This window comes from Aedes aegypti, chromosome 1 (assembly GCF_002204515.2).
Source record: "Aedes aegypti strain LVP_AGWG chromosome 1, AaegL5.0 Primary Assembly, whole genome shotgun sequence".
Lineage (NCBI taxonomy): Eukaryota > Metazoa > Arthropoda > Insecta > Diptera > Culicidae > Aedes > Aedes aegypti.
The window spans coordinates 299,764,836-299,782,380 of record NC_035107.1 but is presented as its reverse complement, the minus strand read 5'-3'; the positions used below and the strand labels follow the sequence as shown (position 1 = coordinate 299,782,380).

At 40.4% G+C, this 17,545-nt stretch overlaps 1 protein-coding gene across 1 annotated transcript in view; it reads right to left on the bottom strand.

Annotated features, from left to right (window-relative positions):
* Positions 1 to 8,561: 8,561 nt before the first annotated feature.
* Positions 8,562 to 17,545, bottom strand: part of LOC5568358 (glutathione S-transferase D7) — a 29,660-nt gene continuing 20,676 nt past the window's right edge. The window contains exons 3-5 of the mRNA XM_001657960.3: positions 9,631 to 9,772; positions 9,312 to 9,563; positions 8,562 to 8,866 (exon numbers count right to left, since the gene is read on the bottom strand). Of these exons, the coding sequence (XP_001658010.2) occupies positions 8,804 to 8,866; positions 9,312 to 9,563; positions 9,631 to 9,772 (457 nt within the window). The 3' untranslated portion in view covers positions 8,562 to 8,803. The remainder of the gene's footprint in view (positions 8,867 to 9,311; positions 9,564 to 9,630; positions 9,773 to 17,545) is intronic.

The window sequence follows — 17,545 nt, the reverse complement described above, 5'->3', positions numbered from 1 at the left end:
CCACTTCTTCGATGTCTAGCTGTACCAGCGTGTGACGGCGTGGTTCTTTTTGATTCGCTTCATTTTGGTTAGCTTCGTTGACGAACTTCACTTCTCAAATCATGATGTTATAAGGTTTCAACGTTTTGAAGTTTACATGTATACGACGAAACACGTGTCAAATGTACAAATTGAAATTGAAACTGTGAAAAGAAACCATGTGCTCCGGTGGGGATCGAACCCACGACTCACTATTCGCTAGATGGGCGCTACAAGCTGCGGAGCCCCTTGAGAAACCCCGATCGCGATATTACTCGATAAAAGCATTGAACGCCGAACAAGTGTTCGACGCCCACCCTACAGGAGCAATCGACAAGATCAAAGGATCAAACAGAACACTAGTATACGAAGTTAGGGAAATTGAAACAAACTCACTTTTATACACGTTGATGAAGTACTTGCTGCAACAACAATTGCTTTGCTTTTTCAAAGTTTTGATAACAACATCAATGAAATATTTTTTTTTACTTCAATGACGTAAAATAAAATGTTTCAGAGAATATAATTTCAAAAGATAATCAAACTTTCAAGCACCGTTCATGAAGCATCTATTTATCCTTGTTTTCATAGACAGCAAATCTAAATGTCCTCCTTTTGAAATAGTCGTCTCGTAAGCTAACATTCAATGTGAGATAAGATCAGATAATACCAGTAGCTGATGCAACTTGGAACTTCCTAATGATGTCCTACTGGGCGTTAAGATACACCTGATTGACGAATTTTCAATGGATCATTAAAATAACCAAAACGGCCGCTATGGAAAGCGTAGATAGCGCCACCGTAGCCTTGTGTGTTTGACAGAACAGCAATGCTGTCACAATGATAAATCCCATATACAGTGGCGCCTTTGTTTTGATGCGGTGAGCACTTGCAAAAACTACTCCATTGATGTGCTTCAAGGTGTTATGATGCACTTGATTACATATGATAAGGCGGAAGTACTCCAAGGCGATGATTCTAGTAGAAAATTTCTATGGATCCATTTATTACGTAACGCTATTTGACAATTTTAGACCCCCTCCCTCCCGTTCGTAACACATTTTGTATGAAAAATTTCACATTTTTGTATGAGTCGTAATGCTTGAGCCTGCTCCCACCTCTCCCTAGAGCGTTACGTAATTTAAGGACGGCGCCTACAGAAAGTGGAGATAAATATATCCAATCTTATTAATGATTTCGCCAAAAGGTACTATTACGTAAACTCGGTTATTTCCCAACATCTGACCAAGTTCGTTCGTTGTTTGGTTTACCAAGGCTTTAGCTGCTAAGGCGGTCATTTGCCTCTCAACATCTGGCCAAGTCCATAAATGGAGGAGGTGTAGTAAATTATAAAAATCACTTTCAGAAGCTTCTTGGAAGCATTTTCAGAAGCTTCTTAGAAGCTCGTTCAGAAGCTTCTTAGAAACGTCTTAATAAGCTTCTGGGAAGCATTTTAAGAAGCTTCTGGGAAGCTCTTTCAGAAGCTTCTGGGAAGCTCTTTCAGAGGCTTTTGGGAAGCTCTGTAACAAGCTTGTGGGAAGATCTTTCAAAAGAATCGGGGAAGCTCGTTCAGAAGCTTCTGGAATGCTTTTTCAGAAGCTTTTGAAAAGCGCTTTCAAGGTTGGAAGCTCTTTCAGAAGCATCTGAGAAACTCATTCGAAAGCTCTTCCAGAAGCCTCTGGGAAGCTATCTCAGAATCTTTTGAGATGCTATTTCAAAAGCTTCTAGGAAGCTCTTTCAGAAAATTCTGGGAAGCTTTCGCAGCATCTTCTGGGAAGATCTCGCATAAGCTTTTGGGATGCTCTTTCAGAAGCTTCTAAGAAGCGACTTAATAATCTTCTGGGAAGCGTTTTAAGAAGCTTCTGGGATGCTCTTTCAGAAGCTTGTGGGAAGCTCTTTCAAAAGATTCGGGGAAGCTCGTTCAGAAGCTTCTTGAATGCTTTTTAAGAAGCTTATGGAAAGCAGCGTTTTAAGAAGCTTCTTGGAAGCTCTTTCAGAAGCATCTGAGAAACTCATTCAAAAGCTCTTCCAGAAGCCTCTGGGAAGCTCTCTCAGAATGTTTTGAGATGCTATTTTAAAAGCTTCTAGGAAGCACTTTCAGAAACTTCTGGGAAGCTTTCACAGCAGCTTCTGGGAAGATATCGCATAAGCTTTTGGAAAGCTCTTTCATAAGCTTATAGTAGGCCCTCTCAGATGCTTCTGGGTAGCTCTTTCAGAAGCTTCTAGGAAGCTCTTACAGGAGCTTAAAGGAGGCACCTTCAGAAGCTTCTGGGAAGCTCTTCCAGAAGCTGTTGGGAAGCTCTATCAGATGCTTCTGAGAAGCTTTCAGAGAAGCTTCTGGAAAGATTCGCTGAAGCTTCTTTTTTAGAAGTTTCTTGGAAGCTCTTTCAGAAGCTTCTTCGGAGCTTTTTCAGAAGCTTCTTGGAAGCTTTTTCAGAAGCTTCTTGGAATCTCATTCTGAAGCTTCTAAGAAGCGACTTAATAATCTTCTGGGAAGCGTTTTAAGAAGCTTCTGGGAAGCTCTTTCAGAAGCTTGTGGGAAGCTCTTTCAAAAGATTCGGGAAAGCTCGTTCAGAAGCTTCTTGAATGCTTTTTAAGAAGCTTATGGAAAGCACTTTCAAGGGCTTCTTGGAAGCTCTTTCAGAAGCATCTGAGAAACTCATTCAAAAGCTCTTCCAGAAGCCTCTGGGAAGCTCTCTCAAAATGTTTTGAGATGCTATTTCAAAAGCTTCTAGGAAGCACTTTCAGAAACTTCTGGGAAGCTTTCACAGCAGCTTCTGGGAAGATATCGCATAAGCTTTTGGAAAGCTCTTTCATAAGCTTATAGTAGGCCCTCTCAGATGCTTCTGGGTAGCTCTTTCAGAAGCTTCTAGGAAGCTCTTACAGGAGCTTAAAGGAGGCACCTTCAGAAGCTTCTGGGAAGCTCTTTCAGAAGCTTGTGGGAAGCTCTTTCAAAAGATTCGGGAAAGCTCGTTCAGAAGCTTCTTGAATGCTTTTTAAGAAGCTTATGGAAAGCACTTTCAAGGGCTTCTTGGAAGCTCTTTCAGAAGCATCTGAGAAACTCATTCGAAAGCTCTTCCAGAAGCCTCTGGGAAGCTATCTCAGAATCTTTTGAGATGCTATTTCAAAAGCTTCTAGGAAGCTCTTTCAGAAAATTCTGGGAAGCTTTCGCAGCATCTTCTGGGAAGATCTCGCATAAGCTTTTGGGATGCTCTTTCAGAAGCTTCTAAGAAGCGACTTAATAATCTTCTGGGAAGCGTTTTAAGAAGCTTCTGGGATGCTCTTTCAGAAGCTTGTGGGAAGCTCTTTCAAAAGATTCGGGGAAGCTCGTTCAGAAGCTTCTTGAATGCTTTTTAAGAAGCTTATGGAAAGCAGCGTTTTAAGAAGCTTCTTGGAAGCTCTTTCAGAAGCATCTGAGAAACTCATTCAAAAGCTCTTCCAGAAGCCTCTGGGAAGCTCTCTCAGAATGTTTTGAGATGCTATTTTAAAAGCTTCTAGGAAGCACTTTCAGAAACTTCTGGGAAGCTTTCACAGCAGCTTCTGGGAAGATATCGCATAAGCTTTTGGAAAGCTCTTTCATAAGCTTATAGTAGGCCCTCTCAGATGCTTCTGGGTAGCTCTTTCAGAAGCTTCTAGGAAGCTCTTACAGGAGCTTAAAGGAGGCACCTTCAGAAGCTTCTGGGAAGCTCTTCCAGAAGCTGTTGGGAAGCTCTATCAGATGCTTCTGAGAAGCTTTCAGAGAAGCTTCTGGAAAGATTCGCTGAAGCTTCTTTTTTAGAAGTTTCTTGGAAGCTCTTTCAGAAGCTTCTTCGGAGCTTTTTCAGAAGCTTCTTGGAAGCTTTTTCAGAAGCTTCTTGGAATCTCATTCTGAAGCTTCTAAGAAGCGACTTAATAATCTTCTGGGAAGCGTTTTAAGAAGCTTCTGGGAAGCTCTTTCAGAAGCTTGTGGGAAGCTCTTTCAAAAGATTCGGGAAAGCTCGTTCAGAAGCTTCTTGAATGCTTTTTAAGAAGCTTATGGAAAGCACTTTCAAGGGCTTCTTGGAAGCTCTTTCAGAAGCATCTGAGAAACTCATTCAAAAGCTCTTCCAGAAGCCTCTGGGAAGCTCTCTCAAAATGTTTTGAGATGCTATTTTAAAAGCTTCTAGGAAGCACTTTTAGAAACTTCTGGGAAGCTTTCACAGCAGCTTCTGGGAAGATATCGCATAAGCTTTTGGAAAGCTCTTTCATAAGCTTATAGTAGGCCCTCTCAGATGCTTCTGGGTAGCTCTTTCAGAAGCTTCTAGGAAGCTCTTACAGGAGCTTAAAGGAGGCACCTTCAGAAGCTTCTGGGAAGCTCTTTCAGAAGCTTGTGGGAAGCTCTTTCAAAAGATTCGGGAAAGCTCGTTCAGAAGCTTCTTGAATGCTTTTTAAGAAGCTTATGGAAAGCACTTTCAAGGGCTTCTTGGAAGCTCTTTCAGAAGCATCTGAGAAACTCATTCAAAAGCTCTTCCAGAAGCCTCTGGGAAGCTCTCTCAAAATGTTTTGAGATGCTATTTTAAAAGCTTCTAGGAAGCACTTTTAGAAACTTCTGGGAAGCTTTCACAGCAGCTTCTGGGAAGATATCGCATAAGCTTTTGGAAAGCTCTTTCATAAGCTTATAGTAGGCCCTCTCAGATGCTTCTGGGTAGCTCTTTCAGAAGCTTCTAGGAAGCTCTTACAGGAGCTTAAAGGAGGCACCTTCAGAAGCTTCTGGGAAGCTCTTTCAGAAGCTTGTGGGAAGCTCTTTCAAAAGATTCGGGAAAGCTCGTTCAGAAGCTTCTTGAATGCTTTTTAAGAAGCTTATGGAAAGCACTTTCAAGGGCTTCTTGGAAGCTCTTTCAGAAGCATCTGAGAAACTCATTCAAAAGCTCTTCCAGAAGCCTCTGGGAAGCTCTCTCAAAATGTTTTGAGATGCTATTTTAAAAGCTTCTAGGAAGCACTTTTAGAAACTTCTGGGAAGCTTTCACAGCAGCTTCTGGGAAGATATCGCATAAGCTTTTGGAAAGCTCTTTCATAAGCTTATAGTAGGCCCTCTCAGATGCTTCTGGGTAGCTCTTTCAGAAGCTTCTAGGAAGCTCTTACAGGAGCTTAAAGGAGGCACCTTCAGAAGCTTCTGGGAAGCTCTTTCAGAAGCTTGTGGGAAGCTCTTTCAAAAGATTCGGGAAAGCTCGTTCAGAAGCTTCTTGAATGCTTTTTAAGAAGCTTATGGAAAGCACTTTCAAGGGCTTCTTGGAAGCTCTTTCAGAAGCATCTGAGAAACTCATTCAAAAGCTCTTCCAGAAGCCTCTGGGAAGCTCTCTCAAAATGTTTTGAGATGCTATTTTAAAAGCTTCTAGGAAGCACTTTTAGAAACTTCTGGGAAGCTTTCACAGCAGCTTCTGGGAAGATATCGCATAAGCTTTTGGAAAGCTCTTTCATAAGCTTATAGTAGGCCCTCTCAGATGCTTCTGGGTAGCTCTTTCAGAAGCTTCTAGGAAGCTCTTACAGGAGCTTAAAGGAGGCACCTTCAGAAGCTTCTGGGAAGCTCTTCCAGAAGCTGTTGGGAAGCTCTTTCAGATGCTTCTGGGAAGCAGTGTGATCTGTTGTATAGTATGGTAAAAAATCTATATAAATTAAAATGGAATGGTATTTGTATGTCACGAAATGCCTCAAGAACGATTCAACGGATTTATCATTCTCTCATTGTTGGATTCAGCCAAAGATGCGACGTGTTTGTGCACAAAAAAAAAAGAAAAAACTGGGCTACACTGATCGGCAGGCCACAATACGCTATACACCATTGATCCTGATTGTTCTAAAGCTCTTCCAGAGCTCACCCGAGGCAGTTTGTAGAGCATGATATTTGTAATTGATGATGATAAATCGATTCAAATGGGTTTTATACAGAGTTAGATTAGATGCACCTGGTCCACGTGAAACAAAGCAAAGTTACTCAAGGGCGTTGATACAGATTGAAAATTTTTGATTGAAGTCGTCCAGACCGTTAAGACGCATCTGATCTACACAGGATAAGGTCTAATTACTCTAGGGCGTTAACACAATCTAAAATATTCAGTTGATGTCATACAGATGCTCCTGAACTCGTAATAGTCTATGTGAATTAATGTCAATTTACTCGTTCGTTTATGAAACTTGGAAATTTCAATTGATGTCACTTTTGATCTACATATGATTAGGTGATATTACTCCAGGACGTTGATGAAGCTTGAATTTTAAATTGATGTTCTACAGGTCGTTGAGATGCACCTGATCTACATAGTATTAGGTCAAAGTTCTTCACGGCGTTGATAAAGCTAGGAATTTACAATTACTGTCCTACGGGGTGTAAATTGTATATAATCTACATGAGACAAGGTCTATTTACCCCAGAGCGTTAATACAGCTTGAATTAATCAATTGATATAGGGTGTTAAGATGCACTTGATCTACATTTTCTAGGGTCAAATATCTTTAGGACGTTGATAACGTTTATTTGATTATTCGGTTATATTCGATTGATTTTTATAGGGCGTTTATATGCTCTTGATTTACGTTGAAAAAGATCAAATTACTTCATGGCGTTTATATAGCCTGGAATTCACAATTGATGTCCTACAGGGTGTTGACATGCACCTGATCTACAAATGATAAGATCAAATTACTCCAGGGCGTTGATGAGGCTTGGAGCTTCCAATTGTTACAGGGCATTAAGAATCATCTGATCTACATAAGATAATGTCCATTCACTCCAGGGCGTTGATACAGCTCGGAAACTGCGGTTGATATTCTAGAGGGTGTTAAGATGCTCCTGATTTCGAAAAGATCTATGCAAAATTGAGGCACTCCAGGGCGTTCTTGCAGCTTGACAATTCCGATTAATGTCATACAGGGCGTTGATATGAAACTGATTCATATAACATAAGGACGTATAGCTTCAGAGCATTGATACAGCTTGGAATTTTCAATTAACATCCTACATGGCATTGAGGTGCAGCTGATTTACATGAGACAAGGTCAAATTTTCAATTGATGTCCATGTGCAACTGAGTTGAATAGTACAAGGTCAAATAACTCCAGGGCGCTAATAAAGCTAGACGATTTCTTTTGATGTCATAAAATACTTAATGACGCACCTGATATACATAGAATAACGTAAAATTACTCCAGGGCGTTGATACAGTTCAGGAACTTCGATTAATTTTCTACAAGTTAACATCAGGGCGTTTCTGATCTCGCAAAGGTTTATGCGGATTAAAGTCACATACACCAGGGCGTTGATGCAGCTTGACAATTTTGATTAATGTCAAACAGGGCGTCAAGGAGCACTTGGAAACTGCTTGATTCTTCGTGTGAAAAATTCTTGACTCGTGAATTTCTGGAATATTCCTAACAGACCGTTCGAACGATGCAGTGTTGTGAAAAACTCAATTTCTCACAACTCACGCTTGAGATTTTTCATGCGTGAGCTGTCAATCACGCAACTCAGCAGTAAAAAAATCATGGATGAGTTGACTCACCTTTTTGACTCATTGTCTTGTATTTCCACAGTTTACTCACACACGGCAATAATTTCTTGTTAGTCTAGTAAAATTATAGTTATCCTTTTTAACGTAAACAACAACATTCGGGTTTCAAGATTTTATTCCGGGTTTTGCGACTGAATCATTTTTTTTACGGTTTGAGTTGATTGAGTTGATTTTGCATCAAAAACTCAAGCGTGAGATTTGCGAAACAGATCTTTTATGAGTTTGTTCTTCTGGCCCATAAACTGCAGTCGACTCTCCACATCGACACATCGACACATCGACTCCACATCCATCTGTTCTACATCTCGATATCTCTCCTTATGTCGATGACTTCCTCGGTCCCTTCATTCTGCATATGAATTTTCTCTCCATATGTCGATGTTCTCCTTATCTCGATATCTCCATATCTCGATGTGGTTGTGTTGATTTTTCGTTCTTGATTTTCTCTACGTATGTCGATAATCACTTTATCAAAGGATACTAGACCAGATTTTCGTGATTAAACAAAATTGAGGAGCATGAAATGACGTCTACTTGTTTATTATTATTATTATTATTATTATTATTTTCCTAACAAAGGTTTTCAATCTAGTATTCATTGAAAGTATGTTTTATGTCTCGATCTCTCCCTATCTCGATGGTCCCTTCGATATCGAGATGTGGAGAGGCGACTGTCTTGGAAATGCGCAATAAGAACGTATGATTCGGGTCGGAATAAAAGAGGTTGTTTAATTCGTACAACTAAAACTAGCCTACTATAATCGAGACTATAGTTAAGTTCAAATAAGCACAGCTTACTGATCTCCAATAAGTTAGAAGGCAAACACAAAACGAAATCTACTCAACAAAGCCCTTTCAATAGCAATTGGATGCTGATGCTTTCGGCAAATGATAAGCGAGCCTACGGAAAATCCAAAATCCTTTGTTCAGCTATAACATCGAATAATTTATTAATTTTACAGCGAGGTTTCAAACACATGATAATCTACAAGAAAATATCCAAAATTGTATTATCAATAAATCAGCTCGTTTCCTTTGTGAATGTAGTTGATATGATATGGTGCTTTCCCTAGGTCCATTATTGTTGCTCGGTCTTCGTTTGTCTATGCGTGTTCAATTCCATCGGTCCGGATATCAATCAATTATGATGCCCATCACCAACACCTCCGTTTGACACCTTCGTTGCTCGTCCATGGTAGCTGTTGGTCCGGTTGTTGCTCTTGGCCCCCATCATCATCGTTGTGAAACTGACGGCCGGAGTACTATTGCTTGAGTTTGGCCCGGAACAGACCAGCCAAAGCTTCCGCTCCGGTTTGATTGATATCCTGCAAAATTGAGTGCGATGAGTTCGATTGATTGGATGTGCATTTGCAAATTAAGGTCAAACTGGGTGGATCATCGTTCGAAATATTTGCACAATTTATCTATGCAACTGGGTTGTTAGGCGATAAATTACCGCCAGATAACATAACGCCAATTCGATAACGATAAGAATTTCGTTTTAATCTCTCGTTGATCATGATCACAATAAAAACCGTTATAGTCATCAACGAGCTTTTGTTAATCTGATTACTTACAACATAAACAACAATTCGAAAAATGTGTATAATATGTTAACGTATCGATGACATTATCCACAGACAAACAGACGTTACACCGACGAAATTTCCATCGACCACACATTTAACTGCCATTTCAAACCTCCCAACCAAAGGTGCATCCCAACCAGAGGTCCATCATTTTGAGTCACGGAGAGTTGACTGTACCTACCATATACCCGTGCGGTTCCAGTTCCTCCTTGCACTTGGCCAGCCACGCGCGCACCTTCGGATACGGATGCAGGTCGAACTCGAAGGCCTCTATCTGCGAGACGGTCACGCACAGGGTCACATCCGCTATCGTGAAGTGGTTCGCCGCCGCCCATTGGTACTGTTTGAGCATGGCGTCGAACCACCCGAGCGCCTCCGCCAGTTTGGCCTTCTTGGTCTGGTCCAGGTGGGCGCCTACCATGATGGTGGGGAACTGAAACGAAATGGGCAGTAGTAGGCGTTGCGTTGTTCAGTTCACAAGAAGGGAAGGTGCGACTCACGTAGTAGTCCACGACGCGTTGGTAGAGGGTGCCGAGGTCAAAGTGCAGTCGCTGGTCCACCATGGCACGCGAGCGGAAATCTTTCGGGTAGAGGCTTTCGTCCTTGCCGTATGCCGAGACCAGGTAGGAGAGGATGACGCGGCTGTGGGGAGGAGAGAGAGAACAAAACAAAGTAGGCGAAGGGAATTGCGTGCGACGAAACAGTGCCGGTTTTTGTGTTCGTTATGACAACGAGCTCGTTGGTCACGTGAGTTGTCGCTTTGCTGTCGTCGGGAATTGTTTCAGACATGGGCCTGTGGAATAATGTAGGAATTGGAGAATCGGGGAAGATGGAAAGGAAGGCAGAAGGATGGGGTGATAACAAGCAGGAATGGTTGTAACCCCGTGTGGATGGCAATAATCAGGGTGCTCCGGGTTGTGAATTTTAGTGTTTCGTTTTGGAGTAGGTATACTGCTTTGGTCCTATGCTTATTACTTTGTTGCGGTTCGAAAGCGTGCAGCCGGTAGGAAACGAAAATAAACAAGAGATAATACGGCTTCTCGATTAACATAAACGAATTAACTGTTATCTGCTCAAGTGTTTTGGTTACGTAACAGGATTCAAACGCACTTGTTTGGCTATTTGAGCATAAACAAAAAAGACGCAATCTGTCGTGACCTTAGAACTTTTTTTGTTACACGATTTATCGCTTGTCACAGCTATTCCCTTGAAATTTTCACAGAAGACTCAAGCAAAATTTTTGCTATTCTTAGTTTGAAAGAATTCTTTTAAGATAAAAAATCATCTCTCCGAAAATTGGAACAAATTCGTCTGAGAAAAATTTGTATATAAATATTGTATATAAATTATATGAGAAACGTTTTGAGATGGATTTTATAGTTCTTCATCATGATATTCTGTTCCCTAAGAAACTTTCTCCAGCTGAAACGTTTTTATTGCCTGTAAAGGTAATTGCTGTAAATCATCTGATTTTATTAACATGCAATTTGTTACAGTAATTTCTAAACCGGTTTTTTGAACTGTTTCGAAAATTGGATGCTGCTATGTGTCCTGAACAAGTCCAAGAGAGAATACTCATAATATATCATATAAAGTATTGCCTGAAGCAACCATTGCATGAACGAATTCTCAATGAAATTCTCGATAAAGTTCGATAACATCATTGAAAATAATAAAAAAAAGAAAACTGAATGTTTGGATTGATTTAGTAATTCTGTATCCTTTGAAAGAAAATTATAACCAAAAGTCTAAGATGATTTTTTGTTGAGTTTTCAAAAAAATTTCATAAAAATTCTCGGAGGGATTCAAGATTTTCTGGTGGCATTATAAAAAAAAACAAAAACCTAAGATTACCTGTAAATACCTAGAACAATCGCAGTGCCCATCCCAAGTAACAATTTCAGCTTTATAACAGTTTATTCAGCTAGAGTATACTCTTTTCAGCTGACTAAGCTGCTACTCAGTCACTAATGTTACTTGGGATGTAACTGTAATAAGTTGTAATAAGTTTCAGAAAGTCTGGCAACACTTGTATTAAGGCTTTTCGTGTTGTTTCTAGAATGTTCTGTTGTATTTGCATAGTCAGTTCTAATCTAGCCATCAGGTTGGTCGGGTCGATTAAAATTGTTCTCGTTAAATCACGTTGTTTTCCTAATAAGTCCGATACTTATTACATGGTGTCAGAAGTGAAAGCATATTCGTGAAAACGGACTGAAAACCAGTTCGAGTGTCGTGAAAATTCTACATGAGTAGCGAAAATTGAACCATTTAGTTGTCGCCATTGGCGTCTGAAAGAAGCCGCAAGGAGAACCGGATCCTGATGCGGGAGCAGCACAAGTACGCACACTTGCGCAGGTGATCAATGCGTTTGATGCGTACTGTCTTCCCCGCAAAAATCTGGCAGTTGAGGCGTTCAAGTTTAATTTGATCATGCAGAAAGAAAAGCAACCGTTTGCTGAATTCGAAACAGCTCTTCGCACCCAGCTGGCATATTGTGAGTTTGAATGTGAAGCTTGCCATACTTCGTATGCAGACCGGATGTTGCGTGACCGGATTATCATCGGAATTCAGGACAAGAAGCTACAACTCAAACTGTTGGATGGAAAGAATGAGCCGCTCGCAAACATTCTTGAAATGTGCAAAGTTTACGAAGCCGCTGCCGAAAATAAACAACTGTTGGAACGCAAGGAGGTGCATAACGTAATCGATAAATCTGCAAAGGCGAATGGTGAGATAGCAGCTTTGAAGACATTGACGTGCTACAATTGTGGTCAGCCGTTTAATGGACGTCATCGGCGTTATTGTCCAGCTATCGATGTAGTTTGTGACGGATGCGGACGGCGTGGCCACTTCAAAAAGTACTGCAGAACAACCAAACACGACAACAAGAGCGGTAGCCAGTACAGCAGTAACGGAGGAGCGCGTTCGTCAGCGGGATCTAAGCACGACGTGAAGCAGGCAGCAGTCAACACTAATGTACATATCTGGACAAACATTTCAAAAGGGCACATCGACATTGGTAAACAATGGCTTTGCAAGACGCTGTGGGGCTCAATTCAACTCGATCACACTCACCAATACCACTATCAGGAAGAGCTAACACTAATCCGATGTGGGGTATTAAGAGGTGCGGGCGAACATCAAATCAGTATTTGTGATAACATCAGTTTTGAAGTGGTAGTTGTGCAATGCCAACTTCGGCGAGCCGAAAGTTCACGAAGCAGCCGAAGATGACGTCACGTTGAGGAAACTGCGAAAAAAAAATTTCGCAGCCTTGTCGTCACCATCAGCTGATCGTTTGTTTACATCTTTTTCGTGACTAATACAAGCAAACACATACTAAGAGCCGGACCTGTTATATATGACATTGACACTAATCTTCTTGATAGTGGTGTTAGTTTACGTGGGCGGGCTAAAATGGGCTCAACAGCAACGTTTCCGAAAAAAGGCTCAAGACCTCTTGAGCCCTTTTCAAATGTTTGTCCAGATATGGTAAACTGGGCTGATGCAGGTAATTTTTTTGTAGCGGATTCGAATAACAATCATAGTAAATGTAGGTTTCCTGGTAGATCCATCTCTAACTATAGAATAGATTCGAATGCAACGTCAAATGGGGAGGCAGGTGGAAAATGGACCAAGCGATATCTAATCCAGGACTGGCCGGTTAATTTCAAGCTCGATACCGGCGCTGACGTTAATTGCATACCACTGAGTGTTATTACCCGTATGAACATCCCTGTTTTAAATAAACGATCTTTCAATGTTGTTGACTACAGTTCTAATGAAATTAAAATACATGGTTTGGTTACGCTAAAGTGTGTAGATGAAGGTAAGGGTTTAACTCATACGGCCGATTTCCTCGTTGTCGATGATTCGTTTGAGCCTTTAATTGGACGTGAATCGTGTGTTGCCTTTGGTCTTATTGAGCGTTTGGACAGTTTAGAATGCTTGGTTTCCTTCCCATCCGAAAGAGAAAAGTTCATTGAGTCAAATGTAGATGTATTTGAGGGCTTGGGTAAGCTGCCAAGTTATTGTACTATTGTTCTTAAAGACAACGCTGTTCGCGTGTGAACGATTGTGAACGATTCCATTATTTCCTCTATGGTCGAGAGTTCGTAGTACAATCCGATCATAAGCCCTTGGAGTCATTGGTAAAACGTGATATCGATGACGTTACGCCTCGTCTTCAAAGGATGTTTTTACATTTGTTGAAATACCCGGGAATGAACATAAAATACACACCTGGCAAGGATATGTTGATTGCTGATTGCCTGTCTCGTGCAGCACTTCCAGGTAGCAAGGATTTGTCTGAGGAACTTTCCGGTATGATTCATGCCATAACTCGTAGTGTATGCTTATCCCCTGATAATTACAAACTCTATGTAGAAACCTTGAACAACGATGAACGTTATCGTCGCATTATTGGCTACGTGGATCATGGCTGGCCATCTTATCATCAGCTGGATGATCTTGGTCAGCTTTTCTTTAAACATCGGCATTTACTGCATTTCGAAAACGGATTGCTGTTTAAAGAACATCGTCTGGTTATTTCAACATCACTGCAGTCGACAATATCTACGTGGCTACATGCGCCACATTTGGGTGTGGAAAAGACTCTTGCACGCGCAAGAGCTCAGTTCTTTTGGCCTGGAATGTCTAACGATATCACTGAACTAGTCAAAGAATGTAATGTTTGTGAAAAGTTTACTCGTAATATTCAAAAGGAACCTCTCCACCAGGACTCTCCTCCCTGCTACCCTTTTCAACGTGTTGGTATTGATCTGTATGAGTATGCCGGCAGGGATTGAATCCTGAGAAAATTGAGAGAATCGCTCACGTATCGCTCTCTGTAACTATCATAACATGCTGCACATTATGAGAGACTGTTTATCGTATACTGCTACAACTTTGATCAGATTGGGGGGATAGTAGTGTATGATAAAACCCCTCTAAACATGCTCCAAGCCTGGGGGACACTATTGCTATTGGAACTTCGTGGATTGTTTATCGTGCCAGTAAAGAAAAATACCTATCCCCAACGGTAAACAAGCGAGTAAAATGGGTTTTATCATCGCTCTCTCTTTGGGGCTCTCGCTCGCTGCTTCCATTTATCAGACTTGTTACACCTTGCGATACAATGACGATCGTGGACCGCAACAGATGGGATGTTTTTCTTTGCTTGCTTTGATCGTGCTTCATACTCAAATGAGAGCGAATTCTGCAAAGCCTGTATGCCGGGCATGATCATGTGGTAATCCTAGATGCTTATTCGGGATATGTTATATCCAGACAGTTGAATGAGAAGTCCGCCCGCCATATGATTGACGTTCTTGATCGAGTGTTTTGTGACTATGGCTATCCTACACAGATTAGGTATGATAACGTACCTTTTAACTCGTCTGCATTTGATTCATATGCTAATGAATGCAACATAGAATTTGTGTTTTCTAGTCCTCGATACCCACAGAGCAATGGTTTGGCAGAAAAGGGTGTGGCTATTGCTAAGAACATTCTTAAAAGGTGTTATGAAGCTGGCAACGTGAAATCTTTTCGTTATCGATTGTTTGAGTACAATACTACTCCTGTAGCGAGTATGGGCCTCACTCCAGCTCAACTATTCTTTGGGCGCCAACTCAAGACGCGGCTACCAACTTGCTTTTGCGAGATAATTTGAGAGAAAACCATGTTGCGGAAAAGATAAAACGTAAACGCCGGTATCAGAAGCAGTACTATGATCGTTCTTCTAAACCGTTGCCAGTCCTGAATGTTGGTGATAAAGTTATTTTTAAAAAGAACGGTAAAGAGTGGCACTAAGGTCAAATCGTGCGTATTGTTAACAGTCGATCATACATCGTTAGGGACGGTTCTGGGAATCATTTCCGACGAAATAGGCGGTTTATTGCAACAACACAAAATCAAAGTCCAAATGACAATGAGCTGTTTTTTGAAGAACACATTGATCGACACAATCGTCCTGATCGATCAGTTGTTAGGCCACCACATTTTGACCGTTCCAATTCAGATCAGCAGCTTCCTGTTAGACTTGAACTACAGGATGGTGGTAGATCAGAACTACAGACACCTGATACATCGCTGGAAGTTGATCCCGATAGCTTCTATACAGCAAGTGATTCAGAGTCCCCCATTGACGTTGACTTAACGAATAGTATGTCTCAATCTGATTCGGATGATTCTTCTATAAATGTACCTTATAAGACGCGTAGTGGACGTGTTGTGCGCCCTCCGATCAGATTTGATATTTAGAGATAGTTTAGGATAAATTTTTTTTTTATCATCAAAAGAAAAAAGAGAAAGCGTGTAATAAGTTGTAATAAGTTTCAGAAAATCTGGCAACACTTGTATTAAGGCTTTTCGTGTTGTTTCTAGAATGTTCTGTTGTATTTGCATAGTCAGTTCTAATCTAGCCATCAGGTTGATCGGGTCGATTAAAATTGTTCTCGTTAAATCACGTTGTTTTCCTAATAAGTCCGATACTTATTACAGTAACCAGTAAGCTCGACAATGCGGCACGGTTACAGTATTATATGCGCATTTAGGGTAATCATTTGATCACAGAACAGACAGGCATCTTAGAACAATAACTAATTTTCGCCTAAATTGACTTAGCGCCCGACATAGTACATTGTAAAGCGCATCAGATCTGCTAACTAGCCAGAGTACAATGGCTGACGTTTGATTCAGCCAAGGAGGAGAAACGATTACCGAATTCCGGTGTTCAACCAGATTATTGTTTGTATTTGAAAAAAAAAAATCTTCGCCTAAAGTAATTAAAATTAACATGGATGAACAAAGACCTAGCATGCTGCAACAGGCCGATAAAACTTCAAAATGTGTCCGAAGCAAAATGACTTTCGAATCTAGAGACAGCATGAGGAATGGTTTAGGATATAACAACTACAAATAGAATTCAGGTTAACTTCTGCGTTCATGAGTCCTCTCATGGCGTAGGGGTAACGTACCCTAACTAGAGAAGACATGTAACTTTTTCGCAAACTTCACATCAATTTGTCCATTTAATCCAATTGCAAAGTATATGCATTGTTTAGCTTTTCGGTAGTTGTTAAACTTCCACTCGGCTGGCTAGCCTTAAACCACGATTCATAATTAAAAACAAGTATTTAGGATATAGTTTTCGGTTAATTTAGGTGCACTTGCTGTCCCAACATCCCAACTTGGGATTCCCAAGTAACCAAATACATACCACTTTTATTCGTTCTGCATGGTAATATAATGCTTGTGGGCCTTCCTTAGCCGATTGGTTAGCGTTCGCGGCTACAAAGCACAGCCATGCTGAAGGTAGATTTTTTTTTTTTTTTTTTTTTTTTTTTTTTTTTTTTTTTTTTTTTTTTTTTTTTTCTTTATTAGAGTGTATTTTAACGCACGAGGGCTAGTTCTACACTAGCTGAAGGTAGAGACGTTCCGATATATTGAATCATTTTGACCAACCGATTCCTTTTTGCTATTCATGAACGTTTACTTTGATGTTTTTGCGTCATGCAACATTTTCTACTAATAGTTCAATGTATAAGGATTATCATAGTGATAAGAAAATGTTGGAAAACATTATTTTATTTTTGGTTTTTCGTATGACTTTCTTCCAATATTTTTTGTTTCGATATATCGAAAGGATTCCAAAACACAAAGTTCTATATTGTTGCGTAGGTGTTAATGATTTTTAACGTTTATGATGATCATTATTCATAACTTTATTGGATTGAAATATTATTGCCAAACATATCGATTTGAGAAGTCACGAGCAGGAAAAAGTAACTATGTGATGAAAATGATTCGATATATCGGAACGTCCCTAGCTGAAGGTGTCTGGGTTCGATTCCCGGTCGGTCCAGGATCTTTTCTTAATGGAAATTCCCTTGACTTCCCTAGGCATAGAGTATCATCGCACCTGCTACATGATGTACAAATGCGAAATGGCAATTTAGGCAAAGAAAGCTCTCATTTAATAACTTTGGAAAGGCTCTTAGAACACTACGCTGAGTAGCCGGCTCTGTCCCAGTGGGGACGTTAATGCCAAGAAGAAGAAGGTAATATAGTGCAATGAAAATCTACCATGCCTTATATCAGCCATATGATAGCTGCGATAACTGAAAAATGTTTGTAAAATTGTGAATTTTTCGCTAATTTAAATTCAAGTTATGTCTGATTTGCGATTAAAATTTTAAGATAATCGGAGCACTAGAAGCCGATAGCCAGACCTCCAAACATGGCCATTTAAGAAAAAAATTCATTCAAATGAACTATTGTAGGATCTGATTTCTAAAACAGGGCGAAAAAGCAATACAATTTTTCGTTAACCTTAAATTCAATTCATTTATTTAGTTAACATCTAAACAGATAACACTGAATCAACAATTTTACGCCACAATACTCGGATCG